Source organism: Lactuca sativa, chromosome 5 (assembly GCF_002870075.4).
Source record: "Lactuca sativa cultivar Salinas chromosome 5, Lsat_Salinas_v11, whole genome shotgun sequence".
NCBI lineage: Eukaryota > Viridiplantae > Streptophyta > Magnoliopsida > Asterales > Asteraceae > Lactuca > Lactuca sativa.
The window spans coordinates 114,873,609-114,898,246 of record NC_056627.2 but is presented as its reverse complement, the minus strand read 5'-3'; the positions used below and the strand labels follow the sequence as shown (position 1 = coordinate 114,898,246).

The window sequence follows — 24,638 nt, the reverse complement described above, 5'->3', positions numbered from 1 at the left end:
GCATAAAATCGATTTTTCTGATTTGTAACTTGATATCCTTATCAAAATTGAAGATATGGTTAAATTTGGATAATATAAGATTATTTTGATTCATATATTTAACCTACTATTTTTGAATAGTTTCAATTTGCACTCTTTTGGTTTTATAGTTTAAATTTGAAATTAAAAGTCTTGATTTTAGAAATTTAAATAGGTAAACCCTTGCATTTTGAATAGTTTAAAATACACCCTCATGGATTTTATTAATAAGATTAATTAAGTGTTTAAATAAAAGACAATTAATAAATCCATAGATAGGTTTAAATTTAATAAAATTTAAAGTTTAATATATTAAAAGATTAAACCACTTAGTATTTTAAATGTAAAATACACCCTTATACTATATAAGGTTAAAAGTTTAATTATATATATATATATATATATATATATATATATATATATATATATATATATATATATATATATGTATGTATGTATGTATAAGAAAAGGTCAGTCTTACCATTAGTAGGTCTTATTCATGAAGCTAGTCTATAAGGGGTGTTTAAGGAAGTGACCTATAAAATGACCTCCATTGGGTATCCACTCTTACCCACCGCACCCTTGACTAGTGGAGGGTCGTTAGTCGAACGGGTTTGATAGGACACTTAAACTCTCATCACAAGTATAATAAATATAAAGTAACTAAATGCTTTTATAAATTCCCAAATCCTAGTTACTTTAGGAAAATGTGAATTTGATGCTAGTCCATAAAATTGCACATTGCAACTTATTGATCAGTTAGTTGAGCGTGCGTGTTTAACCGACACACTAATGTGGACTAGTGAATGATGACAATGGGTAGCTCGTAAATTATCATAAATCGATGGATCATGTGTGGTTAACCGGGACATTGATTAGATGATAAATGACATCGAAACTACCAAGCTAGTTTGCATGGTTATTCACACCTTGTTTGTGATTGGTAAATCGTTATTTACCTACCTTCAAATAATTCGCAATTGGATTACAGCATCCCTCTTCCGAATTGTGAATTATTGTGTTGGATCCTAGCCTTAATATTTCATTTGTGTGTTATATTAAGGATTAAATCAACTAACTTAAATTTCTCCCTTTGTAGATGTCTAGTTCTGACAACTATGGTCTTCCTTATCCTTTTGGAAAAACCTTTCCTCATGAAGATGATATTCCACGTGTCAATCGAGGTGAAAGATTAATCCCTTCTTCGTGCATTGGTGGAACTAGAAATCATACTTCTCTTCCTCTACCTCCTCCAATGATTCTCCCAGACCCACATTTTCGTCGACTTGAAAAGTTCAAGATTACTCAAGCCCTATTGGCATGTAAGCATCGAGATGAAAGTACTGTGTGTGCACACGTTCTGAAGATGAACTTACACATTGACAGACTAGGAATGTTGAATGTCATTTTCCCAATGAAGTTGGCTGTTGACTTGTTCTTCAATCACTTCCTGAGTCGTATAGTCAGTTCGTTGAGGACTATTATACGACATACCACGACGTGACCTTTATTGATCTGACATATTTGCTAATTGCTGCTGAATCAATAATGATTTGGCGCAATGGTAAAGCAAAATTGATTGGAAGATCTACCTTCCAAATTTCCATGGACATAGGTAATGCCAACGTTGATAGTCCAGAAATGATTTCTGCTCCGAAGGGAGAGAAATTAGCCAAGGTCAAAAAGTTTGACCATAAAAGAAAGGCTGATTCTGAGATAGTTCCACATGTCACTCCTAAAGAATCCATTTGTTTTTACGGCCAATTGAAGGGGCATTGGAAGTGAAGCTTCCCTGACTACCTGAGAGATCTAAGAGATGGTAAAGTCAAATTATATGGCTCTACTTCAGGTACATTCACTATCTAACTCTGTTAATTTCCTATTTATAGATTCTTATTACATTATGTAAAGTTACATTTTGATGTTTTGAAGAATCTAAGAGAAAGAAGGAAGCTTAAAAGAAAAGTAAGCTGAGTCTAATCACGAAGAAGTGGATTTCGGTCGCATGGTTCGATGATCAGATTTTGATATGCTGCTTAGGAGTTATGATAGATTGCTTAGAAATATTTAGAAACATAGTTTTCATATGTATTTACGTTGTAAGGACAAGTTTTCCGCACATTATTAATAAAATTGTTTTATTTCCTTTATGTTTCCTTGCAATGACATTTATGGAAAATTGGTGTTTATATATTTCTGTTATTAGCAATATTGAAAATGGATTTGATTCTTGGTTATATCGTTTGTGGTAGTGTCGTAATTTTCCAAGTGAGGAAGGATTCTCATCACCTAAGTTTCAATTGGACAGAAACTTGGAATCATACGATTTGAATTGTGTGATGTATGAGAATCTTGATCCTTGGGAAATTGGGACTGATTCCCTTTCCACATATGTATATGAGTCAAGTGAAAGACTAAAAGATCTAGTACACATTGATGTGCACTGGTCAGATCCACCACAAAGGACAATGAGTCTATTCGTCATGATTTACTAATGGTTTAGTAAATATGGTTATACTTACAAGATTAAGTGTAATTATAATACCTTGAAAAGTTTCAAAGTATGGCAGAACGAATAAGAAGAATCAATTAGGCAGAAAGATAAAAGTTTCTCCAATCTGAAAGGAAAGGAGAGTATTTTGGTATCATGTTTTATGATCATCCTAATGATTGTGGAACCATGTCACAATTGATCCTCTAAGGATACCTTAGTGCATTTTTTGACTAAGAGAAGATGGATCGGGAATTGTTGAAATGGTTAAATCAAAAGGATGAACCATACTTCGTTCCAAAATTCGAGTTTTAGAGTTTAGCTCAAGTTGTAGCTTGAGTAACATGTTCTAAGTAGGTTTATAACACCTCGTGAATTGTGGAGTAGAAATGTTTCTTACTCTTGCACATTTGAAATTGGTAGTTGTGATGTTTTGACTAAAACAAAGACCAACTAAGACCAATTATATGAAGTGTTTCTTGATAAGAACCCACACTAACTCTTGAATATTTGTTTGTCAAGGAATGTTCCTTGATAGATCTTATATGTCAAGAGGTCAGTGGGAGTTTTAATGGTCTTGAATAGTTTCAGGAACCAATCAAGAATAAACATTTTAGTTATCACTAGCACACAACCTAAGGTTGATAACCTATCGTGTTGATATATTGTTGTTTCTATGCCTATTTCAGTTAAGTTGACTATGTGTGTGAGTTCTATGAGCTCTCATTTGATTGCATAAGTCAAAGCACCTGATTGATAAATGTACATTGATTTGTATGGGTGAGCTGCTCAATGACCTGGAAGCACTAGTAGGCCCTTACGCTGCCGGATGGCAAGAAATTAAGAATAAGCAGGTTCAGTCCATGTTAGTTTGAATTTGTCATAAACCTTGTCTTAAGATAGTGGTTCGAAATGACAAGTTCACATGGATAGGAACACATACACCATAAAATCTAAGTGGAGAGAGGTTTCTCTCTACTTCATGAAAATGATTGTGAGGAAACGCTTTCACTTGTAGATTTTATAGGATTAGAGTTAGCAGTTGTGATAATTGCATTCTTAAATTCGAGTAGGATTATCTTTTCATAGTGCGAATTGTGAGAAATGGCAAATAGTTTGAACATTTGGGACTTATCTCTATAAGTTCTGAAAAGGTTTAGACACACACATAAGCTATCTATTGAAAGGTGTATGAGCATGAGAAGTCTAGGAAAAGACTTATCAAAGCACCATGTATCAGAAATCTAAACTTTGCTAAGAAACTCAATAAGTATTGATTTCTAGAAGTCCAACTGATTTTTGGGTACATGTCAAAGCTAGTAGGAGCATAATTGTTATGCTAGTAAGAATGTAATTATTATGCTTGTGGGAGCATAATTATTATGTCAAGTGTTTCAAGTTAGCAATGCTATTTAAAGGAAACAAAGTTCTAAAATTGCAAAGTTGCAGAATTTGAAAGTTGATTCACTATAGAAAGATTTAAGGGAGAAAATATTTATGCTAGTAAGAATGTAATTATTATTCTTGTGGGAGCATAATTATTATGTCAAGTATTGCAAGTTAGCAATGCTATTTATAGGAAACAAAGTTCTAAATTTGCAAAGTTGCAGAATTTGAAAGTTGTTTCGCTATAGAAAGATTTAAGGGAGAGAATATTTATAATTCATTTCGAATCTAAAAGTTTAGATTGAAATTTTAATCAAACTTAGTCATGGTCATATATGAATATCATGTTAAAATGTTTCAACATAGGAAATCTTATATATGGGAATATTTTATCAAGAGACTAGTTAAGTATCATGTCTTTATATAAGACATTATTAATCGTATCCCATATGCTTCGGGTATAGAATCGGTTGCATATGCTATAATATTTGCATGTTCTGACTTTTCTAAATGCCTAGAGCATTAAGAGGGAAAAAGGAATAGAACCTAATATAACTAAAGTTGTTAAACAACTGTCAAAGGACAATCTAAGGTTTACCAAACATTGGTTTCTTGTAGACAGTTGGAAGTATAGTAATGCATAGACCATGTTCATATAATTCTGAATAGATAGGATTCTATGAATGGATAGTCATATGGAAATTATGGAAATTTTTCCATAATGGGAGTTGGATGTTAAGAATCTATGTGTAAGTTAGAAACTTTTATGAAAGAAGGAAGTTCAAGGAATGTACCTTGAATGTGAGACTTCATTTCCGGGGAATTGTCTTGTAACAAACTCCAATGGAACGCTTTGTAATATCGTTGGCTAAGTCTCTATGACTTTGGAGCCTCGACATTACAAAAGTATCATTGCATGAAAGGTTAGACTCTAACACATTCTTTTAGTGGAAAGAATTTTGTATTCTTACACTTATAAGGATTAGGGAATTATGAAATGAGCATCATTGGAAATGTTTTCAATTGATTTATATCACAAAGGAATGACCATAGGTAAACATAATGTGCATGCTTGGAGCATGAGATGACTATTGTTTTAATTAAAGTATTGTGTTGATTAGTCGAAAGAGTAAACAATGAATAAGGTCTAATTAATATGGTAATTAAATAATAAGTGTTTTATTTATATTCAAAAGTTTTGAGACGATATTGGATTAGATTATTCTTCTGTTTCACTTTGCATGTTTTACTTCCTGAATAATAAGATTATTTGAACATCCACAGTGATCATAATTTGGAAGTAAGTAATGAGGTAAGACTTTCATGAATCCGACTGTAGATTGTCTAAGTGCTTAGACATAGCAAATGTTTGCTGCAGTGTTCATGAGTACTCCTGAAATAGGATTTCAGTATTGGATTAAACCGACGCTCATTTGAATCACTTCATGGATTTTATCATGAGTGATTGTGAGACGATAATATCTTATATTCTTGAGACGGAGACATATAGTTGTTGTTTGTGACTCGGTTGCGCATTGATAATATGTAAACGCATCAGTAACTTGATGTTATAAAACCTATTGTTGTGTGTGATTTGATGAGTAAATAGTACAAGCATATGAGTCAAATTTTATCCGTTCCTTTTACCCTAAATGGGATAAAAGCGATATTTATGGGCCCATCGATTATTTAGTGATGACACCCTAAGCGCTTGGCCAAGCCTGGACTAAGTTGATGTGTTCAATTGTAGTCTGAATCAGTCGTCATAAATCGGAAGTCGGGAAACAAACTTTGGACAGAGAGAGAAAGTAGGATTTATTATATGAATAATAAATTGGTACTCACAATGATTTTATTAATATATTATAAGATTAATATATTATTTGGAAATCATAGTAATTAACCAGAAATTAATTTGATATTAATTTCGGGATTAAATGAACTAATTAATAAATGAGGAGTTGTGTTGCTAATCACTGATAATTGCAAGGTTGGGCTGATGGACTCCTTTGGGAGGACTGGACGAAATCTATAGGAGGCCCTATAGAACTTGTCCAAGGCTTCTAATTAAGGAGGTTCATGAACTACTTAAGGCCTAAGCAAGGAAATTAGGGTTTCCACCTGAAAACCCTAGCAACCACAACTATATAAACCCTCTTAACCTAAGGAATTTTGGCCTTATGCCTTTCTAAGAGAACCCTGACTGATTTCCTTATCTCTCCAAGTCATTCTTTGCATTGAGTTTTTGTGACTCCATTAGAGGTGCAACACTTAGGGCACTAAGCTTTCAAGAGTCAAGGTGATTCTCGTTATTAGTACATAACAAGTGAGGTAATGATCAAACCCAACTCTTATACATGAATTTGAAAATTGTATGCTAGATCTAGGGTTATTGCTTTGGTGTTCATATTTGTATGTTCAATAAAAAAAAAACTTAGATCCAAAACAATTAGGGTTGCATGATCACATAGGAATATAGATATGCTCATAATCCATCAACTATTAGGCATTAGCATGGTGGTTTGAATTCATAACAAGTTGCTTCAACATGTGATGTTGGTTCCTTGAGTTTTAGCTACACAAATTTTGTCATCTTTTTTTGCATTGTGTTGAAGGTATAAATGTCATTATGATCAAGTAATGACTTTCGATTATAATTAATTTGTCAGCCATATAGATTGTATTATTTATTCATCATTTCTTTTGTATTTATTTCAAAATTTACTTTAAAAAATATTTAATATTTATACTTTAATATTTAACTTTTTTTTAATCAACCGTATAATACATAAATTTCACCCAACTAATTAATATTTGTGTGGCATAAAAAATTGGCAAGTTGATACCAAATCTGACATAAACCATAAGACGACTCGGTACGGGAAACGGCGTCGAGGACGAGTCTGACGTGGATCGAAGAAAACGCCGTGGTAACGGCTTGCACACCGCGCCAGGGTCACGTTATCTGGCGTTACGTTAAGGCCCATTACCCCGGTAACGCTCAACAACGGGTGAAATACGAAGCGAATTTGTTTCCAACGGTAACATTTTGATTTTTTGACCGTTAAAAAACGGTCTAAAATGTATAAAAAAAAAAAAAAACTTCCGATTTTTTCCATCTTTCCACTATATATATATACATATTCATCCCAAATTTTTACTCCCAAAGCTTCAAAAAGAAATTGTTTTCCCAACTACGGATCAAAACCCCAATACTCCTCCTCTTAGAGGTTTCGCACAATACGAAATGTATGCTAACATTCTCAACACACAAGGCAACTTCTTCAATTCCGTCTCACCCCCACCTCATTTCACTACAAACCTTCCACAAAACATTTTCAACCCATTTTCCACAATGCAACAAAATGTCACACAACCACAACCCACCCAAGAAACTGTACTCGAGACGCAAGCGCGGGGGGGGGGGGGGGGGGGGGAGCGGGAAAAAAACAACTCAAAAAGGAAGAGGACGAAAGAAAGGGAAAGCGGTTGCGGTGGAGCAATCGGAAGACGAACCTCCGACATGGTGGACTGCAGACAAGGAATACGCGTTGGCGGTGGCTTGGTGCGGGACATCAGAAAATCCAACGCAAGGGAACGACATGCGAAGAGTTGCTTTTTGGGAAGCGGTTATCGGAAAATTTCGTGCCCTTTTGAATAAAGATGAAAACTACCGCAACCACGACATGTTGAGTAGCAAGTGGACACAAATTAGCAAGAAGTGCACCAAGTTTAACGCCATCTACAACAAACTTTCTTCGCACAAGCAAAGTGGAGCAACCGATTTTGACGTTTATAAAGCGGCGAGGGAGCAATATCACGTGGAAACTACTCACGTTTTTTAGCACGAAAAAATTTGGGAGATTGTGAAGGAAGACCCAAAGTGGAATAAAACAGACACATTTACGGAACAACAATCGAAGAGTTCGCGCAGCTCGGGCTCGGTTGATGTTTCGGACGCACACATGAACATCGATCTCAATGCGGACACAGATGAGATACCGGACGACTTGAACGACGTTGAAGAGATGTCTTCGCCTCGACGACCAATAGGCCGCGACAAAGCGAGGCGTGTTCAACGACACGCGAATGATGCCGAAAGTAGACGACGAGAGCAAGGCGAGATGAAAAAAAATTGACGAGCACAACGAAGTCGCACGTAAAAGATATGATTTGCAACGGGAACATTTTGAGTTTTTACGCCGTGAAGCCGAGAACGATCGTATTGCGAAAGATTTGGCAATTCTTCAAACTAGCGAAGATAATTTGCCACTGAGACGGTTGGAGACACTACGAAAAATAAAGGCGAAGACTGAGCAAAAATATTTAGACGAAGATTAGTTTTCGTTTTTTTTTTTCGTAATTTTTCTCTTTTTTTTCGGTCTATGTTTTTTTTTGATGGAATGTGGGTTATGTTTTTCTATGTTTTTTATTTCTATGGAATGTAGTTTTTAATTAGTATTTATTTTAATTATGTGTTATTTAATTTATGTGTTTTTAAAAAAATTATTATGATATAAATTAAAAAAATAAAACAAAATAGAAAAATGGGAATTACAAACATCAAAATAAAATAAAAAATAAATGGTGTTATTACATGTTATTAGGTGTTGTGCATTTCACTTTTGGTGTTATAACATTCATTATAAGTAGAATGATGATCTGACAACTTTTTGATATGGTAACATGTAATAACATATTATCCACACCTACCGGCCTAATATCACCTGCTATTATGAACTCATTAAGTATCATTATTTCTCATGTTGAAAAAATCCAACGAAAAATTCGCACAACCTGACACACATTATTATTAAACCCAATAGTCAAATGAAAACCCAAGAAATAGTGTAGTCGAACTGATATGGATGAGAGAATAAAATAATTTCATAACGTTTGCATATGTAGGTCCCCAACGCACGTCGGTGACAACTGGTTAATACTATAAAAGCCAACCACTAACAACTTGCCACGTCTGCTGCCCTCCTCTTCCACTACTCTCTACAAATGCATGTTGAACCAGATTGTATTTTTTTTTTCAAGATTGCAAAGACTTTGACAACTTCTTGTTGGCACTTTTTCTTGCATTAAAAGTTGTAATGGAAAGATATGAGATAGTGAAAGACATAGGATCTGGGAATTTTGGAGTTGCGAAGCTTGTTAAAGACAAGTCTTCCGGTGAGCTTTTCGCTGTCAAATACATCGACAGAGGCCAAAAGGTTCTTCTTCTTCTCTCTTCTGAACCTTGGGGTTTTACTTTACTTGAATCTGCAAGTTTTTTTTTTTTTTTATGTCGTATGGTGATTCAGAAAATTTTCGCAGATTGATGAACATGTAGAAAGAGAGATTTTGAACCACAGGTCACTCAAACACCCTAATATAATTCGATTCAAAGAGGTAGTTCTCCAATAATTTATTACGTTTGTTTTCAAGTTTTATTCGAGTTTTTGTTTGGCTTTCTTCTGTATTCTTCTCAATATGTGTCTTGATTTGAGTTTCCATTTTCTCATGTCAAAAGGGTTGACTTTTGGATAGAATTTGTAGGTGTTACTAACAGAGACTCATCTCGCCATAGTCATGGAGTATGCCGCCGGTGGAGAGCTTTTCGAGAGAATATGTACGGCCGGTAGATTCAGTGAGGATGAGGTACCAATTAATCAAACATGACAATTATAAATTTCCATCTTTTCCGAAAAAAGAAAATGAAGTTTGTTACTTTCTAATCTATATATATTTTTGTTCAGGCAAGATTTTATTTCCGGCAACTCATATCAGGAGTCAGCTACTGCCATTCAATGGTAATCTTATTCATACATACATACATACATGTCAGCCGAGTTATTGTTTGATACTAATTAATTAATTAATTAATTGGTGCAGAAAATTTGTCATAGAGATCTGAAGCTCGAGAACACGCTCTTGGACGAGAGCTCTACTACAACCCACCTTAAAATCTGCGACTTCGGATATTCTAAGGTAAGAAATTACAAATAGTATAATTATGATCTTCTGCAGGCATCATACGATATAACTTAATTAATTAATTAATTTTCCATGCAGTCGTCGGTGTTACATTCCCAGCCCAAATCAACAGTTGGGACGCCTGCATATATCGCACCAGAAGTCTTGTCCAAAAAAGAGTATGATGGCAAGGTAAGGTTTCGAAAGCTACGTACAAGTTTTTAACTAACATTTTTTTTTTTTTTTCTTATTGTGCTTGTTCACATTTTGTTGTTAGTTGGTTTAGCTAGCTACACAAACAATTATATATATTTATATGTATATAGATTGCAGATGTTTGGTCTTGTGGGGTTACATTATATGTCATGCTGGTTGGTGCTTATCCTTTTGAAGATCCGGATGATCCAAGAAACTTCAGAAAAACACTAACTGTGAGTCATTAATTTATAAATCATGAGTAAACCGACAACTTCTTTCATGCAATTTCGTTGGTATTAATTGTGACGAGGAGGAGGAGGATCGAGCTAGGTTAATTTTTTTTTTGCACATAAGAGATCGAGATCCTGATTTTGCGCCACTTTTTTGAAAGAACAAAAATTTGTAGTTTTCGTCCCATTTATATTGGTCGTAGACGTAGTTCTTAGAATCTATATATTTCAAAGCACTACGACTTATTTTGTTTTGTCTTGTTCCGGCTTATTGTGTTATACTGTATTGTGTAACATGCAAAGCCTAATTAAAGTTTCTTTTTTAATGTAACGAGTGTTCATTCTATTGTTGTACAGCGGATACTTGGCGTGCAATACTCCATTCCAGACTATGTTCGAGTTTCCATGGACTGCAAACATCTTCTATCTCGGATATTCGTAGATAGCCCAGAAAAGGTACACAATATAGAACTTAACGGGAAATGCCTCATATATAAAACCTTAAAAGTCGTTCTTTCTTGTACTAATTGGAAAACAAACACTCATATATAATTTACTGGACTACTGGAGTAAGTCAGGACAACTCGATGTGCTTGTTCAAGTGGTTAAGGCAGGCATTCAAAATGCATTATGATGCAACACAATATATAATAATAATAATAATAATAACAATAATATTAATAATAATAGTTTGTTTTGTAAGCAGAGAATAACAATTGCGGAAATAAAGAAGCATCCATGGTTCATGAAGAACATGCCGGCTGAGTTTACAGATGAGGAAGAGTCTGGTGTAGAAGTCATGAAGGCGAATACAGAGTTGCAAAGTATCGAACAAGTAATATCGATAATACAAGAGGCGAGAAAAGGTGGAATGAGTGGCAAACAGGAGGGCCAATTTGTAGGAGGGAGTGTGGATCTTGATGATGAAATAGATAGTAATGATGAGCTTGAAGATGATGATGATGTCGATACAAGTGGGGATTTTGTTTGTGCAATGTAAATGTTTGTTGGTTTTTTGTCTACACAACCCAAGTAAATTGTGTTTGCGTTTGTGTTTTTTCATTGTAAAAACGATTAAATGTAGTATTAAGGAAATACTAATTATTGTAATATTAATTATTGCTCTGTATTATATGGGTCATGTATGCAGGTCTTATTAAGAAAAAAGTATTGTTAAAAGCTATTATTGACATTATCACATTTCAAAAATAATTCACAATCTTTAACTATATATGTAAAATTCCCTAACTTCATCATGCTCGTCGACTCCTCAATGTTATAATTGGTGGACGCAAATTACCACTTTTAGTCTTTTACACCCACTGATACTCTAATGCTTTTGCATAAAATAAATTAATATTTTGTATATTTTTATTAGAAATAGTACCATTTTATAATAATGTTTTATAATTAATTTTATATAAGTTATTCAGACTTTTATAAAGGCATCTATAATAAATTGAACACTATGAAATTCTAAATAAGACTTTTATATGAAAACTCAGAAATGTGCATTGCGCGTGCAATAGAATAAGTCTATTTAATTGTAAACAATACGACGATAACATTATTCAAAAACTCTTATAATACCATTAAAATCAAGGCGCCAACTAATAATAGCCACACATTTTCCTGTTTTCAATAGAAAAATAGATGTCCACTGAATAATGTGCACTTAATTATTCAAACGTGACATAATAGATTATAAAGTCGACATATTTTTATATTGTTTTAATTATATATTCAAATTATAAATATATTTACAATTAAAGAACAATATATCATCGACACATTCTTTGATTGGAGGAGATCGCACGAAGTTAAAGCCATACGCAAACATATTGCTTTCAATCAACATACCAATACTGACAACCAACCAGGGTTACATTTCTACCTTTATAATCTTATTTTATGAAATGTGTTCTGTGGGAGATCATTTTCTACCATGGAGGGTAATGATGTCCAGGAAAAAGAACATTATCCGAATGGACAAAGACATCCCCTTTCAAAATGTTATCTTTCCGAACTCAATGTCATTATGAACTACTCTCTAAAAGGTAATGTCATCTTATGTCTTAATAGATAGTGACAGACAAAATAAACATTTATTATTATTATTTTTTTCTTTTGCGTGTAATATATATATATATATATATATATATATATATATATATATATATATATATATATATATATAGAGAGAGAGAGAGAGAGAGAGAGAGAGAGAGAAAAGTTCAATAGAAACAAAGGAACCAATCCAAAACGTTAGAATTTAAAACGATCAACGACAAAAAAAAGGTTGTAAACTTTTATAATTGACGCACATATATCGGATTATAACAAACTCACTTCCTTTTTTTCATTTAAAACTTTTTTTAGGCCAAATTTTTTATCGAAAAAAAACCGAATATACCGTTGTTCACGATTTTCCGTCCTCTTTCCATATAGATCCATGATAATATATATATAAAACATTTTTTTTAAAATAAACTCACTTAATTTTCTTAGTTTTTTCAATATTTAAGTTTATTTTTATTAAAAAAACTAATTATATACCAAAAATATTAATTTTTTGTACTCTATTAATAAACATCAACACCGATTAAAAAAAAAACTCGAACAGTGTAGATTCACATTGTGAATCTAAACTGTAAATATATCAATTTTTAACATTCACAATATGAAAAACTCGAACAGTTCAGATTCACATTATGAATCTGAATTATTATTATTATGCACACTGTCAATCTGAGAAGGTTCACAAAAAAAACCCTCAATCAGTGTAGATTCACACTGTGAATATAAACTATAAATATTTCAAATTTTAATATTCACAATGTGAAAAAGCTCCGATCAGTTCAGATTCACACTGTGAATCTGACTTATTATTATAAACACTGTGAATCTGAGGAGGTTCACAATGTAAATCTGAATAGGTTTACAATAAGAATCTTAACAGGTTCACAATGTGAATCTGAATTGAAATATCGTTTGTGTTTTTTTTAACATGAATATGAATTTATGTTTAAAAAGTACAAAAAATGTGAATTTTGATATATTTATTACTTTTTTCTATAAAAAAATAGACATTAACTTTTTTTATCAAAGAAAATGAAGTGGGCTTGTTCGGAAAAAAAAATCGTTTTTATATATCATCATGGATCTCTATGGAAAAAGGACGAAAATCATGAACAACGATATATTCGGTTTTTTTTTTCGATAAAAACCATGGCCTAAAAAAAATTTTAAACGAAAAAAAAAGTGGTGGGTTTTTTTATAAAGTGTGGATTTTTTGGTATAATCCGGTGTGTATCCGTCCAATGTAAAAGTGTACATCTATTTCCTTGCCCGTTGATCGTTATGATTTCCAACGCTTACGATTGGTTCCTTGGTTAATTATGGTTCTCTATTGAACCTCACCCTATATATATATATATATATATATATATATATATATATATATATATATATATATATATATATATATATATATATATATATATATATATATATATAGGGTTAGGTTATTTTGTTTTCACTATCTATTGTGTGAATGTATGATTGATTATGGACCAATCATTTTAGTTATTTTAAGAAAGTAATTAATGCACATTACATGTTGAAGATATAATGGATATTAATTACATCTTCAGCATTTAATATACATTAATTACTTTCTTAAAATAACTAAAATAATTGGTCCAGAATCAATAATACATACACACAATATATAGTGAAAACATTTGAACCTAACTCTCTCTCTCTCTCTCTCTCTCTATATATATATATATATATATATATATAGGGTTAGGTTCATGTGAGGCGGCCTAATTTTGTGAGACCGTGAGACGCAATTCTAGCAATTCATTTTGTAGATAAAAAAACATTTTTAAAAAGGAAAATAATTAAAAATTTACGAATTTTTTTTTAAATATTATTTTCGTCATTTATATTTTCCAATATATATATATATATATATATATATATATATATATATATATATATATATATATATATATATATATATATATACTGTTTTTTTTCATATTTCAGTAAGATATTATAATATTTTACATATCTGACAAATCTAGTAGAATACTAGAGTATTATAACATTTTAAAAATCATATTAGAATATTACAGTGTAATATTTTATTAGAATATTTCACGTATTTAAAAAAAAACGGTAATTTATTTATTTATTTTTTTAAGTAAATAAAATGACAAAAATAATAATTAAAAAAAGAATTTTTGGATTTTTCCTTTTATTTTGTATTTTAAAATTATTTTTAGATTGCGTCTTACGGTTTTACAAAATTACCATGGTCTTAAATGAACCTGAACATATATATATATATATATATATATATATATATATATATATATATATATATATATATATATATATATACATACATACATACATACATACATACATACAGAGAGAGAGAGAAAGAGAGAGATGAAGGATCATTTGATAACTCATAGTTTCCTGAGAACCTGAGAACTAAATGTGGAACGTTAGATAAAAAAACGAATGACCAAGATCACTTGTGGCAATTTTGTAAATAAATAGAAACTTATAAGGGCGGGGGTATCTTAACTTAAATGGGCAAGGGTATTATAGGAAATGCAAATTAATTTTAACAACATCCTAAATCACAGATCTGAAAATTGAGCTTGAAAAATATCATGTTCTCTCTCTCCTTCCTTCTTACTCTCTTCTACGATTTGCCCTCTAACGACCACCGTCCGGAATCTATGGTCGCCTCTAGTAATTGTCTCGTCATCAATTCATCGCCTTCCTTATCGTGTCCTTCCTGTCTCCGTCGACCGCCCTAATTATTGATAACACACTGTAGGCATCATCTCTCTTCTCTCATCGCCGATGAACAGGTGTGGAATTATCACTTTGCATATTTATGTTCGTTGTTATCCATAAAATTGTTGTGATCTTGAGCATGATTTTCAATTGTTGCAGAGTTATCTATCTTCTTTCATCTAAACTGATACTATTCTGATTTGGTTGATGACTTGTTGCAGAATCTACAATATCATGTCGCTTGAAGCCATGGACCTGTCAAAGTTAACTGATGTCCAAATCTTTTGCTAGCTCCGAGAAGGTCACTTCATCAACGCTGATTTATCAAAATTGATCAACAACGATCTATCAACATTGATTTATCAAGTGTGTGTAAACATCGATTTGTCATCATTGATCATCTCATGGGATCACAAAGTAAAGATTCATCAGGTATCGATTCATTCAGGTATCGATTCATCATAAAGTAAAGATCTATTTATTGAAGTCGTATATCATTGACGATTAGAATATATAGTTTGTACTTATGAGGCTAGTGTTATTATGAATTGAGGTTAGTATGATTTCTTACTTTTTTCTGCATTTGATAGCCATAACTACTTGTTTGCTGCTACTTATTTATTGTTCATATATGAAAATTGCAAAAAAATGGAATGTGTTTGCTGATCATGTATAATATCTGATTGTGTACATTATTATGTATCACGAATTAGATGTTTTAATTTGTGTTCTTAAGGCTCATATGTGTGATGGTTTTGTCTTTTGATCTGATTTGGGATGGTTGGCCTTACATACAAGCTATTTGATCAAATGCATGAGAGGAATATATGTAGTACTTTCATAAGATGCATGTTTTCACTACTCAATTCTAATATACATGTTTTAACATTATTGTTTCATGTTTTTTATAATATCAATATCTGAAACTTACATGGTGGGCTTGAACTCAAGAGGGGTTGATTATGCCCATGATTTTTTTTTTCAAATTAAGTGGATTATGCTTCAAGTCTATGGATTTGATTGTTGTAGGGAGCTTTATGAATACACATTGCACTGTTATTTCTTCACTATCATATGATATATATATATATGTTGGATTAGTGTCTAAGTCCATAACTATTTTGGTATGTACTTGACCCGATGGTGCATGGTCCTTTTGGGTTGCCTTCACCAAAGCAACTTGATAGGATGAATTCTGGAGAGAAAGGATTAAATATGATTTATTAATATATTATGGGAATAATATATTAAAGGAGAAATCATATTGTTTAATTAATATTAGTCAATAATTAATTGGTAATTAGTTTTGTGACTAAAAGAGATTAATTAAACTTAAGGGACTGGAATTGTAATTATAAGATAATTGCAATTTGGGCCATGGATTGCCTTATAATAAGGAATGGACAAATTCTATGGGGAAGCCCATAAGGAAATCGTCTAAGGCCTTAAGGAAAGGGATCTATGGGTTGCTTAGGGCTTAAGCATCCAAATTAGGGTTTCCTTATTAGATAACCCTAATAGCCTCACTATATATAGATCCCTTATGCCTTAAAAACGTGGACATGACTCCTTCTAGGGTTTCACACGTTTTTTGGTAGCCTCCATCCTCTCTCCTCTTCATCCTCTTGCTTATGGTGTTTGTGAACCATTAGAGGAGTGACATTTGTGACTCTAAGCTTTCTAAAGTCAGTACAAGGAGATTTGGGATTGTTATTGCTACATAACAATCAAGGTAACATCTTAAACCCATTCTTATGTTAATATGATTACTTAAATGCTAGAATTAGGGTTTATAGTCTTGGATAACTTGCATGTACAATAGAGAAACCTAGATCCAAGCATTAGGGTTTGTATGAGCACACAGGATGTTCTTAGGACCAAAACCCATCAGTGGTATCAGAGCCTAGACTGGTTTCTATTGTATTGATGCATTGTATGATTGAAAAATTCGATTTTTGTGTTTCTGGAGGCTGCACTCGCCGAGTCCATAGATGAACTCGCCGAGTCCATGTTGACTCGACGAGTCCATGCCTGACTCGGCGAGTCGGCTCGTCAGAAGGAGGGAAAACCGGGATTTCTTGCTATTTTTGCTTAAGGATAGTTGCCTTATCATATTAGATCCATATAAATCCGATTTTATGATATATTTGACTATATTCTTGATCTAATTGAAGATATTTATCAATTAATAAAATATTTGTTTCCCTATGTGATAATTGATTAATTATTTTGATTAAATTGATAAATTTTTTTGCAAGAAATCATTAAATAAATCAAATATGGATAATTATGTGATTACTTGTTAATTTAGATTATTTGTTATTTTATCCTTGTGTTATGAAAAGTTTCATATTTTCCCCTTTAGGTTTTATAGTTTAAATTTGAACCCAAAAGTTTTGTTGTTTTGAAATTTAAATAGTTAAAACCCTAATGTTTTGAAAAAGGTTTCAAAACTTGCCCTCAAGTTTTGGAATTTAAATTTTGATTAATTGTTTAATTTTGATGAATATTTAAATTCTAAACCCTAATGTTTTGAAATGTTTTAAAACTTGCCCTCAAGTTTTGGAATTTAAAAGTTGATTAAAAGTTTAATTTGGAATGTTAAATTCTAAAACCCTAGTATTGTTTTGAAAAAGTTCAAATTACACACTTATGGTTTTATTAATTAATTAAGGTGTATAATTAAAAGAGGTTTAATAAATCCATAAAAGTTTTGGTTTACAATTTAATTGAATTAAAGGCATAATTGTTAAATTTAACCACATAGTATTTTAAAAGTATAAAATACACCCTATACTATATATAACATTAAAAGTCTAACATTATATATACGTATGAGTAAAAGTCAGTCTTACTGTTAGTAGGCCTCATTCACGAAGCTGGTCTATAAGGGGTGTTTAAGGAAATTGCCTATAATATGACGATTGAATGGGTATCCAGTCTTACCCACCGCACTCTTGACTAGTGGAGGGTCGTTAGCCGAACGGGTAGGATGGGACAAAACCTTCCATTATAAGTATAATGATATACAAAAGTAACTAAATGTTTTACAAATTCCCAATCTTAGTTACTTAGGCAAAAGTGAATTGATGCAATTCCATGAAATTACACTTTGTGCCCTTGCGAAGACGTTAGTGGAGTGTGTGTGGTTTACCGGCACACTAAATGGTTCTAAGCAAAGGTAGCAAAGGGTGACTCAATGTTTGTCATAGTTCGGTGGAGCGTGTGTGGTTTACCGGCACATCAAATAGGTGACTGTAACATGTGAGGTCACCATGTAGTTTGCATGGTTATTCACACCCGCTTTGTGATCCTCGGCATCCCAGTCACAAACAAGAGGGGCATATCGAGATTTAAACATGTCATTGAAATGTTTAATGAATCTCAAAGGATCTAGGAGTTTTCATAGATTTAAAACTTAAATTTCTTTTTCGTTTTTCATGGTGGAAATTAGTGAATCGTCATTCACTTACCTTCAAATATTCTGCAACTAGATTACGGCATCCCTTTCTAGGTTGTAGCATATTGTGTTGGGTCCTAGCCTTAGTATCTCATTTGGGTGATTTACTAAGGACTCAATCAATCAACTAACTTGAATTTGTTTTCTCCCGTTTTGTAGATGTCAAAGTTCGACAACTATGGTCTTCCCAAATCCCGTGGAACAAGCTTTCCACATGAAGATGGTATTCCACGATTCGATCGAGGAACAAGAAATCACGCTTCACTTCCTCCACCTCCTCCAATTGTTCTCCCTAACCCACAAGTTCAAAGGCTTGAAAAGTTCAAGATCACTCAAGCCCTTTTGGCAAGTAAACATAAAGAAGGAAAGTCGGTGTATGCACACGTCCTAAGGATGAAGTCACACATTGATAGGTTAAGAATGTTGGGATCCGTTGTCTATGAGGAAATGGCTGTTGATTGGGTTCTTCAGTCACTTCCTAACTCATATAGTGAGTTCATAAGAGAGTACTATATGATGAACCGCGACGTGACCCTTATAGATCTCACCTATATGCTTATTGCAGCTGAATCAGCAATGGTTTGGCGCAATAGAAAAGCAAAGTTGATTGGTGAATCTGCCTTCAAGACCTTTATGGATATAGACAATGGCAACGAAAGACATGCTATGGTCGAAAAGTTTGATCATAAGAGAAAGGCAATGTCTGAAGTAGTTCCATGTCATGTTCCAAAAGAGTCATTTGCTTTTATTGCCAAGAGAAAGGGCATTGGAGACGAAGCTGCCCCATTTACCTAAGAGATCTAAGAGATGGGAGAGTCGAAACGTATGGCTCTAATATAGGTAAAATCCTTCAACTAACTATTTTAAGCTTTTATTCTAGATTCTTAATAGATAATGTGATAAGATTACAATTGATGTTTTGTAGGATCGAAGAAAAGAAAGGAAGCTTAAGGGAAGAAGTGAGCAAAATCTAACCGTGAAGGAATGGATTTCGATCGCATCTCTCGAAGATTAGATTCTTGAGCTACTACTTAGAGTTAGAATTAGATTGATAAGAAAGATGTATTAGCATAGTTTTTCAATGAATTGCATTGTAAGGACAAATTTTTTCCGCAAAAAAATAAATTTTGATTTATTTATCCTTGCAATGGCGTATATGAAAAATTGATGTTTGAATGTTTCTATTATTAGCAATAATGGATTTGGTTCTTATTATGTTATTTATGGAAAGTCGAGAATTTACCAAATAGGGAGAGTTTCTCATCGCCCAAGTTTCAATTGGACAGAAACTTGGAATCATGCAACTTGGTTGCATGATGAATGAAAATTTTCATATTTGGAAATTAGAATAATTCATTGACAAAGTGTCAAGGGAAGGACTAGGAGATCAAGTACACAAAGTTGTGTGTTGATCAAAGTCCACCATAAGAGTAACAAAGATATTTTTCATGTTCTACTAAAGGTTTAGTAAATATGATTGTGATAAGCCAAGTTTGTTCCGTTACATTTCCCCGTTACCGTTAACGGAATATCCCATTTATAAAAGTTCCGTTAATGAGAGTTCGTCAAGTAAATAAATATTTTATTTATTTATATTATATGCCATTAAAGTCGTGATAAAAGAAATAAAGACGATTACTTTATATTCCATTTATTTGGAAAATGTTAGTTTTATTCTTACGACTCCTAAATCGGGTGCGACCAAAAGCCCCGTATAACAGCAGTATCGGGTAGAATCCCACTGAGCTCCAACTCGAATCCCTATATAAAGGTGAGTGGAATCCATTGGAGACTTTTTAAACTCCCTAAACTCTCTCTCTCTCTCTCTCTATACTCTCTCTCTAGACTCGTTTTCGACTCGAATCCGCAACCAAACGCTTCCAAATCGTAAGTCCACTTACCCTAGCTTGTTCCAAACATTATGACTCGTGATTATAGCTTAGAATTTGACCATTTAAGCTGTTGAAAAGGAGTTCACGGCCTAAGATCCTCCTTAGGTCGTAAACACCTTAAATGAGGCCAAAAAGACCCGAACTTGTCCCATTGAGCCTAGGAACCAATTGAGGATTTACCCTAGGAGTGTTTACTCTTTTAAAACAATCAATTTAGGGCATAAAAGAGAGTTTACGGCCCAAGCACATGCTTAGGTCGTAAACACCTCTAAACCTTGTCAAAATGTCCCTAACACACTCCCAAACCACCCTTAGGCTTAATACATAATTTAGGGACTTGCTATTTCGGGTTTGGATCATTTAAACACAATGAAATGAAGGGGTAAAAGGATTTTATGGCCCAGACATGTGTCAAGGCCGTAAACACCCTCAATGATGCCAAAACATTTATTTTTGTCCCCCAAATGGCCTTATACTATTACTATAAAATCCTAGGAAGGTATTAAGGGCGTAAAACTTCACTTAACTCATGGCATAGGAGTTCACGGCCGTGAACTCCCTTAGGGATGGTTCATGGGCCGTAAACTCCCTAATGAAGCCCTTAGAAGCCTTAAACTCATTCATGCCTTTTGGATTTGGACCTAGAAAAATTCCACTAACAAGATAGAGCCTTAAAACACACTATAACCCCTCACCATGAGTTTACAGCCGTAAACTCATGGGGAGTTGTCCCTGGGCCATAAACTAAGTATAGAGAGTTTACTCTCGGAGAGTAAACTCCAATCCTAAGCCATACACACCCTTAAATGTTACCCGAGACACCCCAAACACTTAACCAAAGTGTTTTCCGCTCCTTTGAGTGCGTATACGTGTTTAATTAGTATTAAATATACTAATTGTATGTGAACATATGTTATCATATGTTAAATAGGTCATAGAGTGTGTTCGAGTCTTTGCTTGACACCGAACACCCAACCGACACCTTCGTCGGATCCACTTACGCCAGGTGAGTTCATACCCCTGAATGAACCTTTTAAATGTTTTTACATGTTTTATAGGAGGGGAATACAAGTTAAACATGCCAGTTATCATATCAATCACATGTGATTGATAACCCACATGCACAAGATTTTACCACACTATAAACTGTTTTACCGAGTAGGATGACTATGAATGGTTTTCTGAAATGTTTTCACTTGTTCAAAATTCTTACTTATACTGTTTATTCAAAGTTTCATTTCAAACTGATTTATGAAAGGTTTCCAAAGAATTTCTAAAGGTTTTAAATCAAACTTATTTCACAGAGGAATACCAAGTCGTGATTTTCTTAATATATAAAGGTTTTCCAAAGTTTACGTCTATGTTTTTATACTTCTACTTGGTTAAGATACCACTGCGTTATTTCTGTTTAGGTAACGCTTCGACTTCATGATACACTTATACTTGATAACGTTTCCACTTCGTGATACACTTATACCTGTTGGACGCTTATACTTGTTCACACTCTTACTTAGTGATACGTTTCTACTTCACTTATACTTGATATCGCTTCTACTTTACTTATACTTGATATCGCTTCTACTTCACTTATACTTGGCATCGCTTCTACTTCACTTATACTCGATACGCTCCTACTTCACTTGATGTTGGTTCTACTTCGTGATACACTTACATTTGGCACGCGTATACTTCACGATTCGGTTATTCCACACTGTACACTTATACTTCACGATATGAATCCACTTGTTACACACTCAAGCGTAGTTAGATGTATGTCTGTGCTTGTCTAGATGCATATAAGTAATGAATGAAGGACTTAGCAAGGCTTGTCCGCCCTATTTCCTTTTCTTCGTTGAGATGTGGTCTGGTGGGATCGGATGGCCGTCCAAAGGTCATTTGATTCATTAGATATATGTTATGTATATGAGCATAGACATATAGGTTTGCTCTAGTCAGTCCAGTTATGAGTCTCTACCTCTAATTCAGCACTTACATATGAAACCCACTACCCACTATTAGGGATGCATCTTCGGGACACGACCTTCTTCGTTGTCTAGTTGGTAACCAGAGTCTCCTGTAGGGAGAGCGGACATTGTGTGTATAGATCTATACGGGATTGACACCCACGCACCCTGACTGCTAGCTACAGTCCACGGCCCACCAAGCTAAGGGGTGACAAATGTCATATTTTATAGATGCTTGTAGGGCGTTTGGTACTCTAGTGTCGGTTAGTATGGTTACGAGTATCCCTGGTTGCCTTATAATTCATGGCCTTAAGGTAACGGTATTTCACCAACAATTTACACTGTATGCTGGTAACCCATTTTCAGAGTCACACTGTTTTGACCTTGCAAGACGTATCTTTCATTTGATACTGTCTGCGGTCTGTATTCTCTATTTTGACCTTGCAAGACGTATCTTTCATTTGATACTGTCTGCGGTCTGTATTCTCTGTTTTGACCTTGCAAGACGTATCTTTCATTTGATACCATCTGCGGTCTGTATTCTCTATTTTGACCTTGCAAGATGTGTCTTTCATTTGATACTGTCTGCGGTCCGTATTCACTGTTTTTAGACCTTACCAGCTGTACCTTTCATTTGCTACCTTCTGGGGGTCTGTGTCTCCATTTGTTAGACTGAACCAGGCGTGTCGTTCATTCGATACTCTCCTCGGGTCTATGATTCCTTTGCCTTAGTCAGCAGTCCTCACTGTTGAGGCATATGTTATTTCCCTGACTTCTCTTGCTTTCTTTAATAATCAAATTCAGTATTTTGATAATGATAGCGATTAAGGGAAAACTACTTTTTACCACATAACTCTGTCCAGTCTTGGTAGAAGGCTGCTTTTATTAAAGAAAATATAGGATTTTCTGGAAAGAACTCTAATACACTGTAAACTCTTAAACTACTACTACATTATAAAGTTATTTGAATAAAATGTCACTAAATACTTATGAACTCACCAGCATTTGTAAAAATGCTGATACTCGCTTTTCAAATAACTTGTATTCTCATGTCAGCATTAGACAGGTACATCCCCGGAGCTGTTGATGAAGATAGCTTAGTATCATGTTGTGCTTATTATATTTGCTTGTATACTTTGATTCCTTGTAATGTAAACCATGAAAAATTATTACTATTAATGCAATGTTTTGTTGTACTTTGATTACTATAATGCATGTGTTGTGATACTTGACATGACGTCATCCACCCCAGAACGTTTCCGCCGTTCCGGTTTTGGGGCGTGACAGATTGGTATCAGAGCATTGTTTATAGCGAGCTAAGTATATCAATTCATAAAAGATATACAGCCTATAAATACAAATGGATAAAACACTCTGACCAAGAATTTTACTTTAAAATATAACCATATTTTACCAAAGTATAAGAACATCCAAAACCTAAACACTCGAACTAAAGTATCACAAGAAGAACAATAATAAAAGTCTTCGGATGTTGAGCACTACAATCAAACCTGGGCAGTTATGTAATCGGAAGCTGGAATAAATGTAACCTGATCAACTACATTTATTCGAGATGCGATGAACGTGTGCTTGGGAGTGATAGTGGTGTTGCAACAGGCCTGAAACTTACCAACTAGGAATGCTAGAGCCAAACATAAAGTTAAAATACTATAGGAGTATTTTCAAACACTAAAAGATTCACACTAATCCCAGAATCATATTCAGAAGATAAGAACCAAAACAAGAAATTAAAATACCATAGGGGTATTTTAGGATCCATAACTAACCTTGTGTGAAGAACTAAAAAGATCCTTATTGATATACCTACAACTACAAAGGGTATACTCCCAAGGTTATATATAATAAGGATCCCATAGACTAAGAAGGTGTGGTTTCGCTCTACTTCCTTTTCCTCGTGGGGATGTGGATATAGGGTAGTATCACATATTCGAAGGCCTATCGGATCTAAGCTATATATGATTTGTATACCCTGTGTAATCATAGCAGGACTCGATATGGATCATCCAGTGAAATGTTAATAATCTCTTAGGATTCTTTAGACATTTCAAATTCTCGCACGAACCCTGTAGAAAACCCTATCCACTTCAGTGCTTGACAGCAGAGTTGATTCAGACCCAAAGGAGATTCATTGAGAAGATTTCCTGTTCCGAAATAAATGAACTGGGTTGAGGCTATTGACTTCACCAAGTGCCTAT

The 24,638-nt window shown here is 33.6% G+C and overlaps 1 protein-coding gene across 1 annotated transcript; it reads left to right on the top strand.

Moving 5' to 3' along the window:
- The first annotated feature begins 8,883 nt into the window (after positions 1-8,883).
- LOC111877699 (serine/threonine-protein kinase SAPK2) lies at positions 8,884-11,414 on the top strand. The gene is made up of 9 exons (XM_023874207.3): positions 8,884-9,115; positions 9,219-9,293; positions 9,441-9,542; positions 9,641-9,694; positions 9,777-9,872; positions 9,957-10,049; positions 10,184-10,288; positions 10,643-10,741; positions 10,992-11,414. The coding sequence occupies exons 1-9, from the start codon at positions 8,996-8,998 to the stop codon at positions 11,283-11,285; spliced, it is 1,038 nt and encodes a 345-aa protein (XP_023729975.1). The 5' UTR covers positions 8,884-8,995; the 3' UTR covers positions 11,286-11,414.
- Positions 11,415-24,638: the final 13,224 nt, after the last annotated feature.